Raw genomic sequence first — 26462 nt, forward strand, 5'->3', positions numbered from 1 at the left:
TATTTTGTTGAAATTTCTTTTAGTCCAAAGTGTCCCAACCAGCTCTAAAAGAGAAATCAAATACTTTCAGGGAGGCACAGGGTGGGATTTCTGGAAGTAGCTAAATAGGGTGACCAGGTGTCTGGTTTTCTACTGGAACACACGGTTGAAATAGGATCCTGGCGGCTCCAGTCAGCACTGCTGACCAGGCCGTTGAACGTCAGGTTGGCGATGCCATGCAGTGGGGCTGGCAGGCGCCCTGCTAGCCTCTATGCTGCGTGACTTCCGGGAAGCAGCCAGCATATCCCCCCTGCATCTCCTACACACAGGAGCAGCCAGGGGCTCCGCACGCTGTCCCCACCCCAAGTGCCATCCCTGAAGCTCTCATTGGCTCAGAACCGCAGCCAATGGGAGCTGTAGAGGCGGCGTTTGCGGACAGGGCTGTGCACAGAGCCACCTGGCCGTGCCTCTGTGTAGGAGCCTGGGGGTGGGGCGCACGCTGCTGCTTCTGGGATCACCCTCCCACCTTCCAAACCCCTTGTCCCCAGCCTGGAGCACCCTCCTGCACCTGAACCCCCTGCCTCATCCTGGAGCCCCCTCTCATACTCCAAACACCTCGGCTCCACCCCCCCGGCTCAAAGCCCCCTCCTACACCCCAAACCCCTCATACCTGGCCCCACCCAGGGCCCACACCCCCCTCACATCCCAACACATTGCCTCAGCCTGCAGCCTCCTCCTGCATTCTGAACTCCTCATTTCTGGCCCCAGCCCAGTGCACCCACACCCCCAGCACACACCAGCCACTTGAGCCAGCCCAATGAAAATGAGCGAGTAAAGGTGGGGAGAGTGAGCAACAGAGGAAAGAGGGGATGGAGTAAGCAGGGGGCGGGGCAAGTGTGTTCAGTTTTGTACATGTAGAAAGTTGGCATCCCTATAGCTAAGTGACTTAGGCACACTAGTCCCATTGACTGTCAAGGGGCTTTGAGCTCTTAAATGCTTTGGAAAAATACATCCACAGTGCCCACTCTATAACTCTCTCCAGCCACTCATTTGTCTGAAAACAAAAGGCGGTGTCAGTAGCCAACAAACAAGTTAAAAATGTATCCAAATCAAAGGACAAACACACTGAGTACAATAAAACAAGTGTGTGTAGGTTCACGTGACTGACAGTGATATACGGAACTTTTCACCTAATAGCATAAGAGAAGCAAAACCTTCCTTAATCAAAATCCCATTCTCATAACGGGCACCTGCATTGGCAGTCTCAAAGGGTTTGTCCACGCTATGGAAAATGGTATGAGCTTTTATAAACATGTTAATTAGCTCTCTTTAAAATCCTACTGCAGAGTGGCAAAACTGTAGTTTTAACCCATGTTAGCTAGGCAAGGGAATCCTAGACTTTTCCCTATTGTGGGCAAGCCCATGGAGAATAAATTACCCTCTCACTTGGAGAGACAAGGTGGGTGAGCAAATATTTATTAGACCAACTTCTACTGGTGAGAGATGCAAGCTTTTCAGCATAAACTATGTCTACACTGGCAACTGAATGACAAAACTTGTGTCTTTCAGGAGGTGTTTAAACCCTGTTGCTCCCAAAAGACAAAAAAGTTTTGCCGTGACAAGCACCAGCGTGAATAGCGCATTGTAGGCAGGAGTGCTCTGCCGACAACATAAATGCCACTCCGTGGGGGTAGAAGTTTTTTTGTCGGTAGGAGAGACAAACAGCAGATACACTGCGTGACTTTTAGTGACATGGTTGTGGCGACACAGCCAAAAGATGTGTCGCTAAAAGATGTGTAGCATAGACAGCCTTAAACGGAGCTCTTCTTCAGGTCTGGGAAACGCATTCACAGTGTTACAGCTAAATACAAGGTGGAACAGATTGTTTAGCATAAGTAGTTAACACATATTTCAAGGGACCATTCAAACTGAAACATCTGATTAACACCTCTCTAGTCACCGAGAAGGGGGCGTGGGTAGTTAGTGGGTTATAGACTGTTGTAATAAGTCACAAATCCAGTGTCTAGCAGAATTATGAATTTAAGCTCCCAGGCTCATCTTTCGAAAACGTTCTGCAGATCTCCTTTGAGAATGAGGACGGAGGTCAGACAGAGTGATCGTTTTGTGAAAAGTGTTCACTCACAGGTGATCTGGTGTTTGTGTCTTATTTTTCTTTGTAAATTAATTCAAGAGCATAGTGATTGTCTCATTTCACCCATATAGTCATTACTGGGTCATTTAGTGCACTGGATGAGGGACACCACCATGTTGTTTTAAGCATGTGCAAGAACTATGGATTTTGAAAGATGTGTTGTGTGCGGTGTTCATCATCATAGCAATGGAGCTATTTCTACAAGTTTTGCATCTGTTGTTCTGGCAAGGTCTGTTGCCACTTGGAGTTGGTGTGTCCTGGTCTAGGGGAGAGCTTGCGTCTGATGAGGAGTTTGGAGAGGTTGGGGGATTGTTTGGAGGCCAGAAGAGGAAGTTCAGGCCTGAATAAGAGCTTTGTGTAAGCTCAATAGCTTGTCTCTCTCACCAACCTTGTCTCTCTAATATCCTGGGACCAACATAACAACAACACTGCAGAACCTCACCTATAGATCAGTTGAGATAGAGATACAGAAGCTTGCACTCCTCTGAGCATAAATTTTCAGGACCTGACTCAGAAGAGTGTCCCTAGTCAGGGCAGCACTTAAGCATATGTTGAGTCAGGGCCCCTGTGCAGTCCATTTGTAATGCTTATGAGTATTAAAAATCTATGAGTAAAAAGTTCGTCTTACCAGGCAATGACGTGTGCCAAGTTATGCTATTTTTTAAAATGCTCTATTTGACTAAGTTATGAAATGAAAATTTAAAGACATACCCGCTTTCTCTGACGACTTATTTCCACTTTCATTGCTGCACACTTGTTCAGTGTATTTAACCGTCTAGGGGGAAAAAAAAAAAAAAAAAAAAGGACTTAAGACCTTAACCCAAATTATTTCTTGAATAAAAGCAGACTGACATTCTTATAACTGCTCTTGAACTCTTAAAAGCAGTCTGAACTTCTGCCAGTAGGAACTGACTTTCTGCTGTGGGTTCCTGAAATGCCCTCAAACCACCAGCCCGTTCTCCAGTTACATGATGTTGTCTACAGCTAGAGTCCTCCCCTCGCCAAGTCTGAAGAGAGGACTATAACCAATCATTAATAAAAGCTTAAGAAACCTTTGGTGATTGTGAAGGATGCTACATCAATGTAAGACTTTGGCAAAGAAAAAAAAATCTTGGTAAAATTTATGTTTTAAAACATAAGAAAAAAAACAATGGGACTAAAGTAGATCACTAGGGCCTTGGCTACACTGGCGCTTTACAGCGCTGCAACTTTCTTGCTCAGGGGTGTAAGCTAATCCCCATGGGGAGGTGGAGTACTTGCAGCGCTGGGAGACCTCTCTCCCAGCGCTGGCGCCGCGACCACATTCGCACTTCAAAGGCTGCAAGTGTAGCCATACCCTAGGACTCTCTCAGGTGTTTGTTTGTTTGTTTTAAATCATTTTGGTGGAACTGCAGAATCAATAAGGCCCCAAACCAGCAAAAAACTTAAGCACATAAGTAATCACTTCGACATCAATGTGAAATGCTGAGATGTAGTTCCAGTAAATAAATAAATAAAAAAAGTGACATCAATCTAATGTGATTCTGATGGTGAACGGATTAAGCGATAGCCAAAATAGTATTCCATCTCACTCAGTACACAGAGAAAATAGCTTTGCTATACAGAAACGCATTCACTTAAGCACTAACTTAACTTTTAAGTAAGGCCATTGATTTCAATGGGACTTAAGCATTTGCTTAAGAGCTTTCCTGAATTGGGATGTCATCTGTTAAACAAAGGAAAACAACATACTCTCAAAAGGAGTATGTTAAATGCTAAACATAAGCATAATTTTCATGTGTGCTAGGCTGGGGGAAAATTCAAACTAATAATATTTACCTGTAAAGAGAATCAATGGCATCTCGATCTAAAAATTCATGATCTTTCCTCACAGTTTTGATGTCGACAGGAAACTGCATGTCTGTGAATACAAAATATTTATAATTAAGCTTGGAGGGTTTAGATTGTTATCAGTAAAGACTGTTAAACATCAATTTTATCATTCATACAAAGCAATGAAAAAATATATCCATCACTATTAATCAAGATTTACAGTTAGGCAAAGTAAGAAAAATGCTGCTTGAGAACTTAAGAGTTTGATTTAAGGCTATTTACTTTGTATATTTTGATACGTGATGAAGACAATTTGTGTTTTAATGGAAATAAGCTTCAACTTTTTTCTTCTCAAAAACTCATTTCAACAGTCATTAAATAATTATCTGACCCTTCCATTGCATGACCTCTCCCAATAATTTCCTGCAACTATGAAAATTGAAGATAAAAATTGAAAAAAGCTTAAACACACACAGATATCTCCTGAATTTTTTTTTAAAAAAAGAAGGAAAAAAAATCAAATTCTGCCAACCCTACTTATCTTTTGACAAGGATCATAATATGAACATCTGCAAAGAAGTTAAACAGTACTTGCCATCACATTTCAGTTTAGGCTTGATAAAACTAAATATAAATACACACATGCAAATAACTAAGGACCCAATCCTCCAAGCAATTACATATGCATAATTTTACGCACATGCTCTCAATGGGATTACTCACATGCAGGGCTATCCCTAGAGGGGCTGCAGTACCTGGGACATAGGCCCCGAGTTTTTAATTTGCCTGGTATGCTCCCTCCAGACCTCGCCCCACTCCACCCTGCTACATTCCACACCTACCCCACCCAAGCACACTGGGCTTTCGCTTCTCCCTCCCTGCCCCACGAACCTCCTGACACCGCGAAACATCTGCTCCACAGCAGGCACTGAGAGGGAGGGGAGGCGCTGATCAGTGGTGCCGGGCCAGTTTGTTTACCTGCTGCATCTGCAGGTTCAGCCGATCGCGGCTCCCACTGGCCACAGTTCATCACTCCAGGCCAATGGGGGCGGCCGGAAGCGATGGCCAGCACATCCCTCAGCCTGCGCAGCTTCCCGCAGACCCCACTGGCCTGGGACACTCTGCTTAAACTTTAGTGAGATCAGCAAAACATGCAACACCTGAGTAAAGTCAGTTCTCCAGTTTAAAAGTATGATTAAAGTTCGACAGCCCAGATTTTGAGATCTACCCTCCCAGATCAAGGAGGCTGCTAGTTCCACTGGCAATGTTTTCCTTGGATTCTTTTACTGAGATTTAGATATCAAGTGAAGTCAGAACACTGCATTCCATCCTCAGGCTAATTCAGAGAGCATTATACAGTATGATACACTGAGTATCTACACAAACTGTAAGGCTGCATATAAAATGCTAGTTTATATCTACTACCTATTTCAGTCTGACAAAGGATATCATGAGACACCACATTTTAAGGTATATGACTTCCAAGTTCAGCTTTGACTATTTGATTTCTCAATCTTAATGTTGCAATCACTGATTTGTTTGCTCGTCTGTTTTAAAGAAAGTGTTGCCAGTGATGTTTGTAACTTCCTTGATCGATAGCTATTTGGTTTCATGTCCTCTCAACCCAGCTATCCTAAATCAAAAGTTTAGACTGATAAATATTAATAAGCATATTTCTAACATGCACACATAAAACTGCTCTGTTTTTAAACGTTTATAACTTCAAAATGACAATCATTTTTTCCAAACTTGGCATAACCCTTATAGCCCAATAACACTATGAGAACAAGCTGAGACTGAACTTACAATCTATTTGAGATATTCCTGATTGGAAGAGTATTCCCCCCCTTTAAAAAGTGGTTCAAACAACTATGTTCAGGCATTTTTGGGAGGGTGGAGAGAGAGCTTGAGTGATTGCTAGGAGTAAAAAAACTAAAACATGGAAAATTTCAGCCAAAAAGGAAGGAGACTGAAAAAGTTCTGAGCTGTTAAAAAGTAGGGAAAAAAATTCAACCTGAATTGCAATCTCTGCTACCAAAGCGTATTACTTATGTTTGCTCCTTTCCCCACACCCCTCATTTTAAAAAAAACCTTTACATTGCTGCTCAAACATTAACTTAAGATATACTTTCCATGCGCACAACTCAGCTCCATGTTTTGTTTGTTAAACTGTATCAGATTAAATTTTTATGAACTGGTGACAACAACATGGCTGTGCCTACAGTATATGTGTGGTCAAAGGTACTGGGCTCTGAACGTTTTTATTTTTGTTTTTTTTTACAAAGGGATTCCAGTTGGATTTAATATCAGATGTATGGATCATACTGTACCTTCAAATAACTGAGCATATTGGGGGAAACCAGCAGCCCTCAGCCAGTCACAGGCTTCTTTGGCTTCAATTTCTGTAATAAAACATAACAAAAGACTGACTTTCAGTTGTTAACAAAAAATTTAGAGATCAAGCAATTAGGGTGACTTATTAAATAAGCAAGGTTATTCTGTAAGACGCCACAAAGGTGGATTCCTGAGGACCCCTGCATATGTAAATTCTGCTAGTTTACTATTTAAAATGAGTACACGCACACAGTGTATTTATTCCACTGTAGAGTAGATGCAAACATACAAATATGTTGAAAGTGGGGTATATTTGCTATATAGTGTACCAGTCTACATTATCCATTTGTGAAAATCTTGTGCTCTGAAACATCTGTTACACGTTGGAATGAACAAAAAGGGATATATGATACACATGTCCAGCTACTGGTAAAAGATATCAATGCCCAGTCACACATACTGACTCTTAGGCATGACAGCAGGACATATACATAGCAGAGAATACTACTTTATTAGTTAAACTGGAAGACCAGCACACCATTAGTAACATTGAACACCACTTACTAGTTCATAGTAACAAGAATTTGCCCCGGTTTAGTACCCATTGGTAGAGTCTTAATATTTTGTTCCTTGCCCACTATCAATTCCACTTGGCAGTTACTTCAGGACAACAGATATCAGGAATCAACTGCTCATTTTATAGCAATTATGGCCATACTATAACATTCCCACAGGAGCAGAGGCGAAGCATAACCTTACAGAAATACAGAACACTCACCAGATGCCTTAAAAATGTAATCAAGTTTAGTATGTGTTGGAAGAGCACATATCAGCTGCTTCTAAACTGTGCCAATATTGCAAGTTAGTGGTGGCTGTTGTGGAGGAGAGGAATCCTGAACTGCACTCTTCTCCTTCCTAGGTACACTTCTAGTTGAGTTATGAGTACAACCAAACTGTCAAGGCTTGTCTGACACACAGACAGTCCCTGTGCATTCTCCTCAAATCTTTAGGAAGAGCTTCTGGCATATTAGACAGAAGAAACAAACTGGTTTGTTAAAATATGTTTTCTAAACAAAAAATGCATTCCATACATTTATGCATAGGAATGCATAGCCTGATTTTACTTGAAATATTCAGCAGTAAGTTACCAGTTTAGTAAGGTGAAGGAATTCATCTATATATTTCTAGTTTTTTCATGAATTTACTGCTTTGCTCCTCCTTCATAAAGTGAATTTTAAATCTCTCAACTCTGAATCTGTTTTATTACTAAGTCAAATAAGCTCAGTTTGATTAATTTAGGAAATCCTATTGCAATGCACACCCAATCAACCATTTTCACCTTCAAGTAAGGAGGTAGGTTGAAATAACATTTGTTTTAAATAGACTGATTCACTTCTCTCCATTTTAAAAAATTTTCACAAATACTTATTTCTATGCCAACTTTAACAGTCTAAATATACCATTGCTGCTGCTCTCATAATACACATTTCAGGTCCAACTGCCCCTAGTTTGCACATAATTTTATCAAAGCATAGCCTTTAACAACAAAATCAGGAACAGATTGATAAATCACATGCACATTCCTAAATGACATACCCACATTAAGTGAAAAGAAGAATAATAAATCTTTAGGCATTATCTTCACTAGGAAAAAAGCTTTGTTCTTAACTCGAGCTGTCTTCACTAGAATTTGACCTTGTGTTAGGTAAGGCCATTTCTAATTTTCACACAAATCAGCGGGTCAAGGAAACCCTAAGTTCATCATAGTCTTTAACTCAACCTGCTAACTCTGCAAAAAGTAAACTATGCCCTGCCTTGTCTTCATTAGGACTAACTCACGTTAATTAAGTTAAGCACATCTTTTTCCAGCGAAGACGGAAGAATCTACATAGTCCCATAAACGTTAAATAATTTCCCAGGTTAAAGTAACCCAGAGCTTCCTTCTGAAACTACAGCTACATTTCCACTGCGAATTGAATCAAGAAAAACTAATCCAGGAAGGCAGCTTAAAAAATGTTTCCATTAGTAATTTTTCCATCAGCTAATGATCCTGGACACAATGACCTTATCACCCCAGTGGTGGTCCCTTCTGGAACAAGGTCAAGGCAGGTTCGGAAAAGTTGTACTGCTGTCCCTCTATTCTGTAGCTAAATTAACTTCTACCTTCAGGTATTTCAATGCAGCACTGTACACAAAGGTTACAGACACTACAAAGTTCTTTACTTTGGCCTGGTCTACACTACGTGTTTATCTCAAATTTAGCAGTGTTAAACTGAATTAAGCCTGCACCCGTCCACACAACGAAGCCCTTTATTTTGGTATAAAGGGCTCTTAATATTGATATCTGTACTCCTCCCCTTTGAATACCTTCATCTTGGCCTGCTGCCCCTCTGTTACCAGGCTTCTGTACAGGAAGCATCAATACACTCCTTACTCTATATCTGTTCCCATGTTACAGCTTTTGAAACAATCTAGCTGTTATTATTTCACTGATAGAAATGGTTGCCAAAATGCTCTAAAAAAGTCGGTGGATGCCACGGACATCCAGGGAAGATTTAGGTGCAGCTCTAATGGGAATTAAGATAATTGGAAAATAGAGTCCCAGCTGTTTAGATATGATCTAAGGACATTCCCTATTCTCCCCTCCAAAAAAACAAAACAAAAAAAACAAACTGTACCAATATGATACTAATCAACCTCAGAGGAGGAAATAAACTTTATCAAAAGGAAAATGTGTGTTGACCTACATCAGACTCCTGATGTGCCAGGCTAGTTTGCAGCCCGACAGCAAGGGAATTTAAGACATGCGATGTCTGAAGAGCTATTTTGGCAGCAATGGCATACATATTAAATACCCAATTGATGTTTTCTATGGATGCACACAGAGTGTTCCAACACCCCCAAAATGTTAACACCTGAAAAAAGGGCAATACTCATGAAGGCATGGCATTGTATTGCACCAACAGTATAGTATCAAACTTGGGCACCAAGTATTAGAGATGTAACAAGGAACTTCTGAATCCTGGTTTAACTGAGCTACTATAATCATGAATATTATTGCTCTATAAACTAACACAGTGCTTTAAAAAGTGTAGCTAAAAGCCACAAAAGTTCAGTGAGGACTAAACTGGAGTCTGAGATATCCGTTTATGTAGAGCAGAGCCCATTGCCTTACAAATAGTTATTTAGCCTGTTGAAATGGTCACCCATATTACTTTTTGATCAGGGAAGCAGCCTAGCCTAGTAGTTTATGCAGAAGAAAGACGTGAACTCTTGTCTTCTAATATCTGCTCTGTCCCACAGCCACTTTGTCCCTCCCAGTCTCAGTTCTCTCCAACTGTGAAATCAAGGTATGTATTTTACTTAAAGTGGTATGGGGATTAATAAATATTTGTACAGTTCTTGTAATAGGTGTACAAACTTTGTGTGTTAGCCACTATTCATAACTGCCAACCTCACTAAATTATTAGAATTGTTTTTGCCCCTATACTGTTACACAGATACTACAACAGCATCTATCAATAGACTTACTGACCAACTTTTTAAAATAGAGATGCTAGAAAACACAGGATGATTCTAACTGCTTACTGTTTTTTGATGCCAATATAGCTGCTCAGATGCTTGTAGGGAAGGAGTCAGCCCCTCCTAAATAGAAGCAGGAAATGGGAGATCCTTTGAAAAGCTGGCACAGGAGTGACACTCCGAATTCTATTACAATTACATCCTCTTTCTCAGGATTGAGCAGAAGGCAGATTCCTAGAAATCGTACAGCATTATCTGTATATGGTATGAAATACCAGAGTTACTCTGACATGGCAACTCCGCCTCGCACATTAAATACACTGTTTGGTTTTATAAATATTTAAGCAGTTGGAAAATTTCCATTTCCTGCAAGCCCCATTAGTTTATCAGAGATTAGAGGCAGCACTTTAAAGTTAGCTGTTTTCTCTTGCGCCAAAGGTGACAGGGTCACTGCCAAATGTTTATGGGAAGCAAAACAAAAATGCATGACCCGTGCCAATTTTCCATATAGGATTGTAATATAGAGTTACGTAGGCAGGTTATCACATAACCAAAATTTAGAAGGGATGATTAGGTCCAAAAACCAAACAAATGCTCACATTAATATGAATGTTCATTTTTTATTAAAATGTCAATGAAGATTTGAATTTAAACATACTCTCTGCAGTGTTTGCTGCCCAAGAACAGCAGCCCTGTGATAGTATAGGAAAGGCAGAAAATGAAACTAACCAGAAAGAGCACATGAAACAAACTAGTCTAATCTCAGTTTAAAATGATGAATACTTCACCTAAACAAACAGTATGAATAGTGACTAGTACTTTAGAATTTAAAAATACTTTGTTTTAATAATTTACGATATTAGTAACAGTTAAGGATATTTGTTTAAAACTACAGCATATAAATTTATACTTGACAGTATTGCTGCAATATATTGAACATAAAACTCATTCTTAATATATTGTTTGGGGTTTTTTTGTTTCTTTTGTTTTTAAAAACAGTTGTCCCTCGCTACCATTTCCTGCATTTGAAAACTATAACATCTCCATAATCAAGATCAAGGTAAATGCACATCTTTCACCTTCGTGTCACAATGTAGTCTTCCAGTTTTAATGGATAAGAATTAGATGGTGATCAGGGTTTAAGAAAATTGAAGGGCGAGGGTTTTTAAGTCTGAAATTGTTCCAAAACCTTGCAGATGTTGAACATTCCTGCTGTTTGCAGCAACTCCATACCAATTATCCCAGGACTCTCCACTTCAGCAGCTCTAAATTGCTTAAGAAATTGCTATGAAAAGTAAGATTTGCTCAACACTCCCAGCTCACCAGGAAGTGTAGCAGCATCTCCTCCTCACTCACAGCAGGTACAAAGGAGAGAACAATTAGTGTAGAATTAATTTTAACATTACATGATTAGGCTAGGATGCCAATTTGTGAGGCTATAGAAATAATTCAAAAGAGTTTTGTTCCCTCTTGATCCTTGTGTGACACATGAAGGATTTTTTTCCATAATACAATAATCATACTATGACAGCAAAAGGCAAGCCTACAAAAAAAAAATACAGCAAAGCAGATGGCCCTAATACTAATCAGATGCTGCAGCCTCCTTCTGTTACTGGTAATGCTGAATCTATTGTCCTTCTCAACCACCTCCATCTGCTCCAGAACTGGAGTCAACATGCATGGGACATGCTTGGCCGCTGCAGCAGCCAGATGTCAAACTCTGGAATGCATTGTTCCTACAAGAAATTAGCCTACCCAGCACCTACTAAGCTAACAGGTTCTTCATGAAGCCTCTTGCTTGGTTTCATTGTGGGCTGTGATTCAAGCTGTTGTCTCTGGGGCTGATCCAGGTTGCAGATAAACTTATTAGTCCTTCCTGTCATCCTTGGTCTGTATTCCGTGTTGCATCTGTAAAATTTCTTATCAGTTGTCCATAAACTTCAGCTCCTAGGAAGCCAATTCCCATCTGCACATGTGCGGTGGAAAACACATCCACTGGACTAGATCCACTTAAATCCCAATGGGTTGCCCAGCTGTACATCAAAATCCCAACAGGTATCACAAATTAGATTTCTAGCCTCCGGCAGCACCACAAATGTATTTACAAACAATTTTAGTTCTGAACAAAAAATTATACCTTACAATCCACTTAACTACTGGATATAATTGTTTCTGGCCATTCACCTGAATTAGAAGTGTATGTCCTCAAACCCTTTCAATAGTTCCTTTTCCCCTAAAAAAGTACATGATGTTTTCTCTGGAGTACTGCTGTCACAATTCAATGTTACTGCCTGCCAGCATATACACTCACCCACATTACAACTCTGTCCTTGGGAGTCAAGTCTTCCAGTATACCCCGGAGACACAACTATTTGCTTTGGCTCAGCTTTGCAATCAATGTATCAGTTGCAAACTCCCCTGGAACCACATGAATCTGAGCAGCACCTTGTGCACTACCGATGTTAATTGGAGAGTCCCTACCAAATATTTAAACCATAATCTCCTGGCAAGGTGAAGGGGGAAATGCCACCCCTCCTAACACATGCCTATTTACTTGTTTTGAATGGAATACACGGGAAGAGTAAGTGTCCTGTTGCAGTTATAAGGAGGAGGTTTGTATTTGTAAGGGAGCTAAAGTGTAGTAGTCACCTAACTGCTCTGTGCCTCAGTTTACCTTACCGCATGTACTGCAGGAGACACAATCAGCGAGTTCAAGGTCAAGACAGTCTCTGAAGAATCTAGGCCACTGACTTAGACGCTTTAAAGGCAAGTTGTTTAGCGGCAGAGTAACACCAGGGAAAAGAAAACCTACGTTCTCTCACCCGGCCTGGCCACACGCCTGACTGCAGAAAGACTTCAGCTAACGGGTGAAAAACTGGGGCGTGCCCGACTCAAAGCCACCCCGACCAGCACACTGCGGGGGGGGGGGGGCTACTCACTCAGGTTAGGAGAAAGACACTCACACACCCCGCGCGCGCCCCGCAGCCCTCACCAAGGCAGGTTTCTGCAGGAGAATTACCCCCGCCTGGGTGGGGTGTCGGTCAGAGCCCCCCTAAAGCGCGGGGAGCGGGCGGGCCCGAGTCCGCAGCCAGACAGCGGAGCACCAGTGGCAGCCCCGGCCCGCTGCGCTCGGAGCGCTCCCCTGGCGGCTCACCGAGCCGCTAGAGGCCGGGCACCCATCGGTCTCGGCCCCGGCCCCGGCCCCGATTCTCCCCCTGCGCCTCAGCAGCCGCCCCGCGCACTCACGTGTCACTATCATCCTGCCGGCTCCCCGCGCGGCTCCCGCTCTTCCCAGCCCCGGGCAGCCGGAGCCGCGCGGCGGGAGGGCGGGCGCTGCGCCGCGCCTGCCCGCGGGGCAGGGCCCCTGTGGAGTCCTCCAATCCGGGGCGGCCTGGGCGCCCCAGCACAGCTGGGAAGGAGCCAGCCCAGCCCCGGCGCGCTGCCACTACTGCTGGAGGGGTGCACAGCAGCTGGGCTCGGTCCGGGTGTCCTGGGCTCTCCCCCTCCCCCGAGCCTGGGGGCGGCAGTCTCGCCGGCTCCTGCCCTGAGCCAGAGCACAAAGGGGTGTTAATGAAATTAACTTAGATAATTTTTTTCACATTTTACGTGATTGAGGGCTACAAGGACGCCTGTTACCTACCACTGCTTTGACAGACGGCTCGCACCCATCCCCCCGCCCCTTTCCGGGCTAACTAGAAGCGGAGAATGATTTATCAGTAGGGAGGAGGCCAGAATCTCTTCCCCTCCACTCTGATCCTTGGCCTTCAATGGTCAACAGCTCCAGCACGGATTTTGTCCGGCTCGCTGTATGGTCCTGGGGTGTGCACTATCATTTATTAAGAGCTGTAACAATTGCGCTTAGGAATTTTTTCCCCAATAAATTAAAAGTAAGTTTCACTTAAGTAACTAGATGCAGTGCCATGTAGCTATAATACACTAACCAGGAAAGTTGTGCTCAAAAACTGGTACATTAGTATCCCAGAAAAGCATGAACCATACCTGAGATATTTACCCTAGTGTGCTGCTTTGATACTATTAGCATAGGACTCTTCCACCTCCAGCCTTTGATGGTTCACTAAATAAATTGCTAAAGACTCAGATTTGTAAAGGTATGTAAGTGTTTCTGAGCTCAGCATTGCAATGCATAACTGATTTAGAAGTTTAAGACCCTTTGATAATGCAATTTTGACTTCTAAATCAGTTTAGCTATTGCTATGCTGAGCATAGCAAAACTACAGTTATTTTAAAAATCAGGGTTGAAGGACCTGCCTATATGGGGAAGTTATTGCAAAATAAGGTAAGGTGTGGATTTAAAGTTCAATAGCTATTCCACACTAGCTCCTAGAATGGATACTCTTATTCCTCACTAAGAGAGTGCCTTCATGCTGTTAATCCTGTGGCTAGTCCCCTGTGTAAACAAACCCTAATAAGGAGTTTTTCAACAGAAAATGAAGTTTCATCAAAAAATGGAAGTGAAATTTATTGATTGCCTCTGATTTATGGGGCATCAAAAATAATAGTTGCTCCTTAACTTAAGCATACTAGAATATTACTGTACAGCACACATTGCAAAATTTTTTGGGTGGGAGATCAGAGAGAGAGGGCAATACACCAAATACATATTACTACACCTGTGCCCCTGATAGTCAAATCTATTAGTTTTTCCATAGTAACTCCTTATTTTGAGACATTTCTAATGGAAGATTTGTCATAGGCCAAAGTTCATGACACTTAGCAATCTCACATTCTTGCTGACACTAACTTATTGGTCAAAGAGCTCCTCACAACACTCCTGCAGTCTCAAGAGTCCCAGGCTAGCATCTGAACTACCAGACAGTCTTTCCTCTTATGGGTATTGATAAAGTCACCCTGTGCAATCCACTTGAGCTTATTTATAAATGGGTTTTGTTGCATAGTACATCAAACTGTACTTTAAAAAGCCTTAAAATCAACAACCATGTTAGTTTACTTAGAAAAGTAGCAACTGTGTATTGTTTGGATGGGAAAACCTTGTGTGAAAGAATATCTCCTTGGTCAGTCAGTTCTTTAATTGTGTACCTCGTGTAAATGATATCTGAAGAGCGCCAGGGCAACCAGGCATGGCAAGACCTATAAACTGAACTTTACACTGGCATAATAGGCTTTCAGAAGGGGCTTCCCAGTACAGATGGGAACACGCTAGATCTGCTGAAGCTGACACACTGCTATTTTTAGTGGCACAAGCTAGCCCCAAGTATAACATACTGCCATGGCCACACCGCTATTTTAGAGCACCAGCTCCAGCAGAGCTAACACACATCTGTCTACCTGTGCTGGGAAGTACCCTCCCAAATGTTCAGAGACATAGTATGTCACATGAGTATCATAATGTAATTTGGCACTCTCTTGATTGTGTATTAAGTGGATGCAGACAGTTTAATCATCACTTCACACTTCTGATTCCATTTTCCCCAACAGGCTGCTTCTAGGATTAGTATCTAGACTGCATCTGCATTAGAAGTTTTTATTTCACATTATTGTTACCAGCAGCGCAGTTGTCTTAATCTCTTTGTTGTCTACTCCTGACTGGAGCTGACTTACACAATGACTGCAACACTGGCAGCCTATTGCCACTAGTGTTCCCACTGTTGTTCCAATTGTGGAGCTGCACCTGTGCAATGGTGTAATATTGTCTAGGGCACATCAGACTAAAGATTAGAGTGGAGAAGTTTCTATACTTTGTACATTTGAGAGCATTTTGTTTATAATTATTTTGCTGTTTTCCCTTTTTGTGAGGATTTTTCACATAGCAGCAGTAGAGGGAAAATATTGTTTCAAAAAGGAAATGCAATTTTACACCTGACCCCACCCCCCAAAAAAAATTGGTTGCAGGACTAAAGTGCAGGTATAGTACCTGAAACTGCTTTTCTATTTTAAGCAGTCTAGATTTCCAGGTTCATAATGTCCCTTTAACACAACAGACTTCCAATGTGCTGTGCCAAGAGTCCACGAAATAAGGGTCCATACATTACATATTGGCACAATTCATCATAATGCTTCCCATAAACCATAATTTTATGCCCATATATTACGGAAGATCAGAGTGCTATAGTACCAATAAGTCTGTGGGGGAGAGAGTATAAATACACACACAGAATTTCTGAGGAAGTCACCAACTCAATACAGTTCAGCTGAGGGAAATTTGAACAGCCCAGGCACAAGGCTTTCAAATATGCACCAATATGTACTAAGGCTGGGCATGATGTACTGATACCCCTCAGTCATTATTAAAGACACAAGTTAATGTGCCACGGAGATTAATTGGGTCCTATTTGAGGTGATATTTGTAATTGCATTGAGATTGCAATACATATGTTAAATGAAAAATGTTTTGTCATTAAAAAGAAAATTAGAAAGTAAAGTTAACATGACTATTTCAACCAATACAAGCTAGGAAACAGATGAGAGACAGTCTATGGGCTCGTCTACACTACGGGGGGAAATCGATCTTAGATACGCAACTTCAGCAATCACGTAGCTGAAGTCGAATATCTAAGATCGGATTATTCACGCGTCCTCACCGCGCAGGATCGATGTCCGCGGCTCCCGCTGTCGATTCCGCAACTCCGTTGGGGTTGGTGGAGTTCCGGAATCGATATAAGCACGTCTAGATGAGACGCGATATATCGATCCCCGAGCAATCGATTTTAACCCGCCAATATGGTGGGTAGTCTAGACATAGCCCCTGACTCTAGTATCAGAGGGGTAGCCATGTTAGTCTGGACCTGTAAAAGCTGCAAAGAGTCCTGTGGCACCTCATAGACTAACAGACGTATTGGAGCATGAGCTTTTGTGAGTGAATACCCATTTTGTCGGATGCATGTCTAGCTATGATTCTAGGTAGATCTTGTTGATATCTGTTCAGACATAAAGGTAAAAAAGGATCCTGAACAAAAACAAGTGTGTTGTTTTTCTAAAAGAGCTGCTCTAGAAATTATTTTGGCCTGTGTTATACAGGAGGTCAGAGTAGGGATAGATCTATTTAAAATGCTGCAGCAGTGCAGCTGCGCCCATGTAGCAGTTCAGGATAGACACTGCCTACACCAATGGGAAGGCTTCTCCTGTTGGTGTAGAAAATCTATTTCCCGGAGAGGTGATAGCAAGGGCAACAGAAGAAATTCTTCCACCGACCTCACGCTGGTCTATGCCCGGGGTTAGGTCGGCACAGCTATGTCTCTCAGGAGTGTGGATTTTTCGTACCCGAGAGACATAGTTATACCAAAGTAAATTCCTAGTATAGACCAGGGCTAGCTGATCACAGTGGTCCCATCTGGCCTTAAAATGAATGAATCTATAAACCTAGATACTATGATATAGCAATTTCCTTGTTCTTGTCAATTTATCATTCCATGACATGCTATATATTACATGGATTAAGGATATAGGATCTCTCAGGCACATTTAAAATGAGTCACTAATAGCTGCAACTCTACCCAGCTGTGTTCAGTTTAGGGCCAAGTGATTCTGTTTGCACCCACTGAGAATTAATTGCCACAACAAGTTCCACAATTTATTTGTCTGATGTAATTAACATGCTAATGACCTCAGCTCTAGTTGGGTAGCTTCATATTCTGATATCAGTGCCCTGTTATACTATTCTAATATGATAGACATTACATTAACAGCTTACACCTGTTTCTTGGAGGAAATCTATTGCACAAAATGAGAAATTTGATAAACTTGACAGCTGAATCAGTTAAGATGTTAGTTTTAAATCAGGTTTACTCCCTTCACTTTCCATCAGATATAGGTAATCTTTCTACCATTGCAGAAATCCCAGATTTTGAGAGAGGCTATTTTTTATGTCAAAGACTTTTTTTCATTTGAACAGCCCCAGGCAAGCTCATGTTGATTCTCTCAGGTTGTCTTGCACCTTTTTTGCAGCTTAAGGTGCTTTAACGTGCCTTGTGTGGTTGCAGCTCTAAAAAAAAAACACCACCTCAATGACGGGCGTAGCTCCTAGCACTCCAATTTGCTGCATTCAGGGGTTGTTTTTTCACACCCTTGAGCAAGAAAGTTGCAGCGCTGCTAATTGCCAGTGTAGACAAGCCAAAGATTTAGTTAGTAATCCCAAATGAAAAGATCTCAAATTGTAAATCTCTGATTAAGAAAAGGATCTAAAAGGTGGTAATGGAAAAATCTAAAATCCATCAGTTCAGTGTATAGTAGCATGATTAATTACAAATCTGAGGGAATCAGGAAACTTGCATTCTATTCCCAGTTCTAATGAGTGACTTACATGTTGTTAGGCTTCCTTGGACTTTTGCAAGAGATAAACAAGATTTGGGCTCATGATTAAAACCCACTTTGGGTCCCATCTACACTGCCAGACTAAACCATATCATGGGACTATTGTGTTATAATCAGATCCATTGGCATAACATATTTTATGGAATAGAGAGTACCTTTCAGACTATTTTGCTTATGTAGACTTAGTCTAGACAAAAATAGTTTGTGGTCTGAAATATGCACACTTTGTTGAGCAATGCACTTGTGTGCTAAAAACATTTTGAACTTTGTGACTGATCACGGATTTCTCTGCATTTGCTGTAAGCTGTTTTCAATGAACCCTTTGATTATTTATTTTTAATAAACCAAAACAATTTAATTAACCAGCCTGATATGACATTTCCCTAATGTGGTTTATCTCAAACTTGTAAACATTTTCCTATTCTGTAATTGCAGAGGCCACATTTTTTATAATTAAAAAAATTAAAACTCTGTCCACATTGTTTCTGGAGCCAAGTTAAACCATATATTATGGCGCCTTATAATAAAAATATTTGAACAACCTTTATGGATGCTTAGAGCCATATGGTACTGGATTATAATGTGGTTTGGCTGCAGAAGCATACCTTAGGTTACTATTCATACATTTTCTTTTAGATCTTTAAATCAAGGTTAGTTTGGTGGCTTTTGAATTGTTAAATATTATGAGTAGAAAGGGGAGACCCTCAAAAGGATGAGATGCTTTGATCATTCTTCAGGTTCAGATACTTATTCAAAGTTTATGAACTACTTCAGATTGCAAAACTGGCTTAGAAATTTCCCTAAAATAACATCTTGTGATGTTTAGGCATTTCTAGTTTGGAACCTGAAGTGCACAGGGAGATAAAAATGAAAAAGAATGAAGTAGTTAATCAAATATATTTTTAAAACATCAAATAAAAGTTCCTTTTGGGTTTGGTTTGATTTTTAAGTGAAGATTTGAAAATCAAGGTCTTGCAAGTTTCTATTCAATCCATTTTGCCCAAACCTAATTGTGATAGCCTGATAAAGTTGCAATTTAAGGGCTTAGTTCATTAAAATTACATCTGGTTTCCACATGGTAAAAGTGCCCCTCAAAACTTGGTATTTTAAGACTTGTACAGCCTTGTGAAGGAGCCAATTCTAATTTGAGTGGAAATGACCTCTACATTGGCAATTCTTTATGACAGAATAATGCAACTGTATTATTATGCTCTTGATTCACTGAGCACATGTGCAACAAATGAGATTACATAAACCTGATTTAGGATATCCAGCAGTTATTAATTTAGAAATTGTTGCCAGTCAAGTAAGAAATTCACCCATTCAATGGAAAAAGTACACACCCTTCACTGATTAAATTCTCATCTATGCACTGGGGTTTAGACGACAGAACGTATTATTGTCAATTGGGGAGAACATCTGTAGACAGAGTTTCAATATGAAAAAAATGATCCATCTGTATGATCATACAGTCTTTTTCCCACTCTAATTTTCCTTGAACAGCTGCCAGTATGTGATGAGACAGGAAGAAATTAGAGTTAGTTTATTAGTAAACAACGTTTACAGTGATCTTGAATGCAAGCCTCATATTATATAGGTAACTGATCAAGAGCAGGTAGGCAGAAGAGAATGTTAATATGGTAGGGCTTGGTCGAGTGCCGTGCAGCCATGACTGAATGGTGAAGGGCTTCAGAAGGGTTTTGAGTATGTAGGTGCTGATCCTGCACTACAATGGAGGTGGATGGACCCGTGCACCCACAAAGAGCCCCACTGAGGTAAAAGGGGCTGTGCCCCTGCACTAGGGTGACTAGATGTCCTGATTTTATAGGGACAGTCCCAATATTTGGAACTTTTTCCTATATAGGCTCCTATTACCCTCCATGCCCGTCCTGATTTTTCACACTTGCTATCTGGTCAGCCTACCCTGCACAGGAGTTTCATGTTGCAGCATCTCAGGGCCCTTTAGATTTTAAAGTTCCTTGAGGCAGAGACTGTGTGTGTTCTACCATATCGAGGCCATTGTACTAGATTTTGGATGAGACCTTTGTGCATCACCATAATTTATATAAATCTATCAAAATCCCCAAGTCCAGTTCCAGGGTGGCACACTGTAGAGATTCGCAGGACAGGCGCGTGAGACATTAAGGAGATATTTCCCACTTTCCTATGCTTCATAGTTCCTGATTCCAGAGCCCATCCATGCCCACTACCGCTGAGTCACTCAGCTTACATATTGCCACATCCCAATAACTAGAGTAACTCTCTGGTGCTGAATTTCCTCTCTTCCAGTTCATATCCAGAACAGAGCTATTGGACAGGAAAAGTCCATTGCCACTGGGTGGGTTGGGACCACTTTCAAAAATCATCTCTGCTGAATGCCTGACACTGGTGGGATTCTGGTGCTGGACGGCACAGATAGACACCCTTAGTACTTTACAAATATTAAGGACACACAGTCCCTTTTTCAATCTAAAACACTACTGTTTGCCTGTTGTAGCCTACACATGTAGAGATTTTATACATGGTGTCTCCAAATCAGAGGCATTCCGGGTTGCTAAGACTCCTAGACTTACCCAAATATGGTGAAAGATACTTCAGCAAGTCATCTTGGAGCAGTTCACTTGAAACAAATTCACAAGCTATTTCATGAACAAAATTAACCTTTTCATAAATGGAAATGAACTTTTTCCTGTCTTTCCTCCTCCCTTATACTTAACCAAAATTGTAGAAATTGCTCTGAAAGTTACTCAAGCTACTTCAGACAGGCACTGATCCCATCAGTGGAGTCACATCTCATTAAAAGCCAACCCACTGCATATTTTAACTCCGATGTCATTGGAACATTTCCCATGTAAACATGAATCTACCAGAGATCCCACAGATCACCTCTCCCTGGTTGCCTCACCCCCACCCCTAAATGAAGAACTGTATAAAGGAATGTCCTGTGCTCTAATTCTGGAAACAAAGCCAACTTCATTTCAGCTGTGATTAAATTCTGTGATCATTTTTAGTGAAGGGTGTTCTGCATAGAAGTACTGCTTCACCATAATACTCTATGCTCTATAACATACTGTACAAACTACTCGATAAAACATTCATAATCATCCGAAGTAGCATCACTGCTTCAAAAGCAGAGGCCCTGAGGTTTATTTTAAACAGTCCACTGGAATCAGTGCTTCTGTATCCTGGGAAATTTCCCCAAATCTGGGAATTTGTGAGTAAAATGTTTGAATGAAAATTCCCAATTGAACATTTTACTCACAAATTCCCAGATTTTGAGAAATTCCACAGGATACAGAAGCATTGTAAAAAACTTTATCTGGGAATTTTTCACCGGATTTGGGAAATTTTTAGCACTAGGTTGGGAAAAGTTGGCATCATGATATAGAAGCATTGGCTCCGGCCTGGAAATCCCCCAAGCTGTGGCCTACTGGAAGGCCAGTTAGGTACTGGGCAGTGCTTTTATATCGTGATGCCAAGTCAGGCACCTAAATACATGTCCTGATTTTCTGAGGTGCCAAGCACTTGCAACTCCTACTACTTTAATGGGAGCGGTATGGTGTTTAACACTTCTGAAAAATCATCCCACCTTTAATGAGAGAGAGTCACAAGTCACCCTAAGTGCACTTGAACTGCTCAGCCTTCCTGTCTTCCCCCCCTCAAGCTTTCCAAGAAGAATCATCTCAGGACAGAGTCCAACTTTTGCAGTGAAATTGTCCAGGCTTTATCATTTCACAGATTGATGAGGTTCTCAAATTTAAGTTTGCAACCTCAGCTATTACCAGGTCTCCACTCTAACAGTTCATTGAACTAGTTTCCTTGTAAAGGTTAATTGGTGAACATGGGTGTATTTTAGTGTCTATTTCTATGCATGTTAATTCACACTAAAAAACTGCTATAATGAAGTCACTTTTTTTGTTTCTTGGAACAATGTCACTATGGGTGCCCCAAGCCTGATAAGCCCTTTCCGTACAAAAAATAAATGTAAGCAGAGTCTCACTCGTCTAGTGAGAAGGGAGAGCTTTGTGGTTAAGACAATTGTCAAACTCAGGAGAACTGGGTTCAGAAGCCAGATGTGCCTCAGACCTCAGTGTGACTTTAAGGTGATCATGTAATGTGTCTGTGCCTCAGGTCCCCATCTGGGAAAAGTGGACAATCTTTTTTCTCCCATGCTTTGTCCATCTTGTCTGTTTAGATGAGGGATGTATTATTTACTTTATATTTATGATGTTTCTATGTAGAGTGTCTAGCAGAATGGGGCCCAGATCTTAGGGCTAGTTTACACTGGCAACGCTAGTAGCTACCAGCAATGCGAGCGCGGCTCCCAGTGCTGGTGCACTGTTTACAGTGGTGCTTTCCAGCACTGAAACTTGCTGCGTTCAGGGGCAGTGGCGTATTATCGCTTAGGCCTACAAGGCCTAGGGCAGCAAATTTGCAGGCGCGGCAAATTTATAACAACAGCATTTTTGTAATCACGACATCAGCAGCGCCACGATTCTTCCAATAAGAATGCGTATTGAAACCACCAATGACGGCGCAATGCTATTTAATAAACATATTCGCGAGAATCCTAAACATTAATAATATGACCAGAAGGAAGATATTAAGCAGTTCTCAGTTAAAAAAAATGCTATACAAAAGAAAAAAAGGGAAAATGAAATGATAGCAAAAATGCGCAAAATAGATTCCTTTGTTGTATCAGTTAGTGAGACAGAAAATAGTTGAAAATAGTAGTGAATTAAAAAGTGAAAATATTGGTGTTGTTATTGAAAATATTGATGTTTAATAAGTTCATATGGGGGCGGGGGCGGCAATTATTTCAGGGCCTCGGAGAGGCAAAATCATTAATCCGCCACTGATCGGGGGGTGTGTGTGTGTTTTTTCACAGCCCTGAGTAAGAATGTTGCAGCGTTGTAAAGTGCCAGTGTAGACAAGTCCTTAGGCTCTGTTGTAATACAAAAGACCAAGTAGAATAACAGAATTGGAATCTGAACATTGCAAAGCAATAAAGCAGTTCAGACTTTTTCCTATATGAGGAGACATAAGAATTTTATTCTACTAGAGTTCACATTGAGTTAATTCAACTCAGTGCAGAGGCCCTATGCAATGCTGTCTAACGCACCACGTAAAATGCATATTTGCAGCTTATGGAGGTCTTAAATGGTCAACCTTTTATAAGTCCCTTAGCAGTTTGGTGGATTTCACCCCAGAAGGCCATTCCACTGTATGCTTACATGATTATATATTAGATACATTAAGACTGGAGTATTTGCCTTTGTCTATTACACAGCTATGCAACAATTAACATTTATAGAAATGAGAAGAGCTTCTCGCTAAGATCACAACTTTGGTACTCAGTTTCTGGGTCTAACTCACTGGAATGAACTATATTGAATCCTTTGATTACATTCTTTTATTATTTACAGTTCCTAGCGCCTTCAAGTAAAAGTGTTATTTGCTTTGGATGAAACATTTTGTTTATGTAGGGCAAATTAAGGTCCCTGTTCAACATTGTGAAATCTTACGAGTTTTGACATACTGATAGCTATGTATGAATCAGTTCTTTGTTTCAGTAGTTAATACAAAAGCTGGCTCCAGATGCCTTACTGTGAAGACAGATAGTCTACACATACCCAGTCTCCACTCCAAGACCCAGAATAGTTAGGATGTGCAGGCAGACAGGAATACTACTGGAGTAAACACTAGATACTCAAACGTGCACACTCCCAAGCCTAACAGAGTAAGGTATATTCACACTGGGTAATATACTTCAAATATAAGACTCTTTACAGAAGAGATCACATTAATGGTTATGCATGGTCAGTTTGATCTCACCCTAAGCAACAGCATTATCAGGGAAGCATGTTAATTTCATCTCATTTTGATAGAAAGAGAAAAAAACAAAACAAATGTGCTTCCTGTGCCCAGAACTAGTCACATTATTTTGCACTGCCTCGCCGTTTTGAACTATGTTCTCAGGCCATGAGTGCTTTCCCTCCTCATGGAAAATGCATCTTTAAAAAAAATATAACAAATGTTTATGATATTTTCATGAAGAATTACTTCAGACTTGATTCCTCTCTAGTTTTCAGCGAGGGGCAGCAGATAGCTAATCCTCCAGGGCAGCACAGGGAGGGCATTGTGACTCTTAGTCACCTCTTCCTGTTTGTTTCCCTCATTTGCTCCAGTAAGAAGTAATCAGTGACTAGTTCATAGTAGTAAATGGGCACAGTCTACAATTTGACTCATCAAAAGCCTCCTAAACCATAGAAAATAATGACTAATTACACTGCTGTCTGGTCCAGCTAATATGTAGCCTCTGCACCCTCACACCTACAAACCTCTTTCAGAAAGAAGGGAAGGGGAAGTATATTGCACTAAAATACATTAAAATTAGAAATAAAATATTGCTCTGAGTGTAAAAAATAAGTTAACAGCCCTGAATTGACTTATGCACTAATCTGCATGGGCAGTAGAGAGCCTCAAAGACTGCTCTAGTCAATTGGGCTTTTGCACACAGTAACCTTGCCAAATGTACTTAGTGTATCATAAGAATGGTGTGGGCCTTTTTAGAAGTTACTTCTTCCCAGGGCTTGACTTTCAGGGCCAAATGATCAAAGGGCCTCTGAAAACGTCTCATGGTTCTTGCACACACCTCTTTCTTGACAGTCTGCCAAGGCCAAAAGGGGAATGAAGATCCAAAATGGGGTGGGGGGGAATTATTCAAGCAGGAAAACAAACTGCTGTAGGATTCCTTCCTTCGCTTTTGTAACCTCTGCTGCATAATTCTGCACCTTTGAAGTAAATAGTTTTCAACAAAAAAATTTAAGGTACATCCATTTATTTAATTTATTTATTTATGTAGGACATAAGTAACTTTGGGTCTAAAATAGCAATAATATCCATCAAAATTAGCTGACAGGTATACTGTAGACATCATACAAGGTAATAAGAATCATTTCCTTGTTTCATGGCCATTTTAAACACTGCAACTCCAATTTTGCAACCATGATTAAGCATCTGTTTTAGTTCTTTTGAATATTAAATGTGCTGTGCCAAACAAAATTAGAAAGTAAATAGTTACAGACTCAAATACATGATTTTAGCAGAAGCTGCCGTAGTATCTTGAGTTTCGTCTTACCCACCCCATCACAATAAAACATCAAACTTTTTTTTTTTTTTGGGTGGGCGGGAGGAAGAAGGGAAGGAGTACAGAGCTAAAGGAGGATGAGAAGTGGTAATCAGCATTGGCCAGGAAGCTGAATTTCCATCTTGAGAAATTTTTGGCATTTTCAGTCCAACACCACAAAAAACACAACAACCCACAAACCTCAACATTTTTCATGGAACTGAAATTCAACAATGTTTCATTTTTGTGTTTCCAAAATGAAATATGTGCCCCAGAATCCCTGGCAGGCTGCCCAGCTCTCTAGGCTCCCAGGTTAGCAAGTCAAACAGGTAGCCCAGCAGCTCACCACGTGTGCTGCTAGGGAACTGGGCAGCCTAGAGAGCTGCCAGTCTGCTTGGTTTCCATCAAAACTGTCACTGTAAAAGAGACATTCCCCGCAGAACATTTTGTTTCCATTGAATCAGTATTTTCCAACAGAAAACAAATGTTCTGTGTGAAAATTTTCAACCAGCAATAGCAGTAACCTAAGTCTGGATAACAAAATGAATGCCATAATGCAGCCAAAGTTGGGTCAGAACTAGAACCCAAATCCAAATACCTCCTAATTGCAGGAAAGCACCACAATATACACATTTACATTTCAGGACTAACTTTGAACAAAACAAAACAAAAAAATCAAACATTAAACATTTTAACCTTTGCATCAGTGGAAATGTGTAGATCTAGAAACTGGTGCACTTTGGTACAAAAAGAAGCTTGTATATCCTAATAACTATGTGGTGACCCTGCAAACATGCATAATTTTACCCATGTATAATCCATGCTTAAGAGTTTGCAGGATCGAGACCTATGCTATATTCTTCTCATCCCAGTGCTTATCGGTGCAACCCTTCATTAAACACCTAAGCATGTTCATATATGCACATGCATAGGTATGTACAGCCTCCCAAAAGAAAGAAGGGGGAAGTATTCTTCACTCCTGCTCAGTCCTGTTGCTATGAGGAAAACCTATTGGGCTTACACTTGCTCGTTTTACTCACACTGTACTTCCCTCTCAACTGATATTGATTCATATGGACCACTTTTTCCAGATTTTATATTCAGACTTCAATCCTGAGACACAGATATGAGTAACTTTACATGCTTGAGTAGTTCCACCAATCAGTATTTGCATGATTGCGGTCACAGTCTTTGCTGTATAAAAGGCTTTTAAAACTAAGTAATTTTTCCTGCTTCTTAGGAACA

The 26462-nt window shown here is 40.9% G+C and overlaps 1 protein-coding gene across 5 annotated transcripts in view; it reads right to left on the bottom strand.

The window, feature by feature from the left end:
* Window positions 1-26462, bottom strand: part of LOC115656428 (rho GTPase-activating protein 7-like) — a 157440-nt gene that overhangs the window by 20743 nt on the left and 110235 nt on the right. The window contains exons 1-4 of one of the 5 annotated variants that reach the window (XM_030573140.1): window positions 13046-13124; window positions 6274-6345; window positions 3950-4031; window positions 2843-2906 (exon numbers count right to left, since the gene is read on the bottom strand). In XM_030573140.1, coding sequence (XP_030429000.1) covers window positions 2843-2906; window positions 3950-4031; window positions 6274-6345; window positions 13046-13058 — 231 coding nt within the window. In that variant the 5' untranslated portion in view covers window positions 13059-13124. Of the gene's footprint in view, window positions 1-2842; window positions 2907-3949; window positions 4032-6273; window positions 6346-7055; window positions 7278-9865; window positions 10054-10878; window positions 11392-13045; window positions 13125-26462 lie in introns of those variants that run through there. The other 4 variants (XM_030573143.1, XM_030573142.1, XM_030573141.1 and 1 more) reach the window with 4 other exon arrangements.

This window comes from Gopherus evgoodei, chromosome 8 (genome assembly GCF_007399415.2).
Source record: "Gopherus evgoodei ecotype Sinaloan lineage chromosome 8, rGopEvg1_v1.p, whole genome shotgun sequence".
In the NCBI taxonomy this organism is placed as follows: Eukaryota; Metazoa; Chordata; order Testudines; family Testudinidae; genus Gopherus; species Gopherus evgoodei.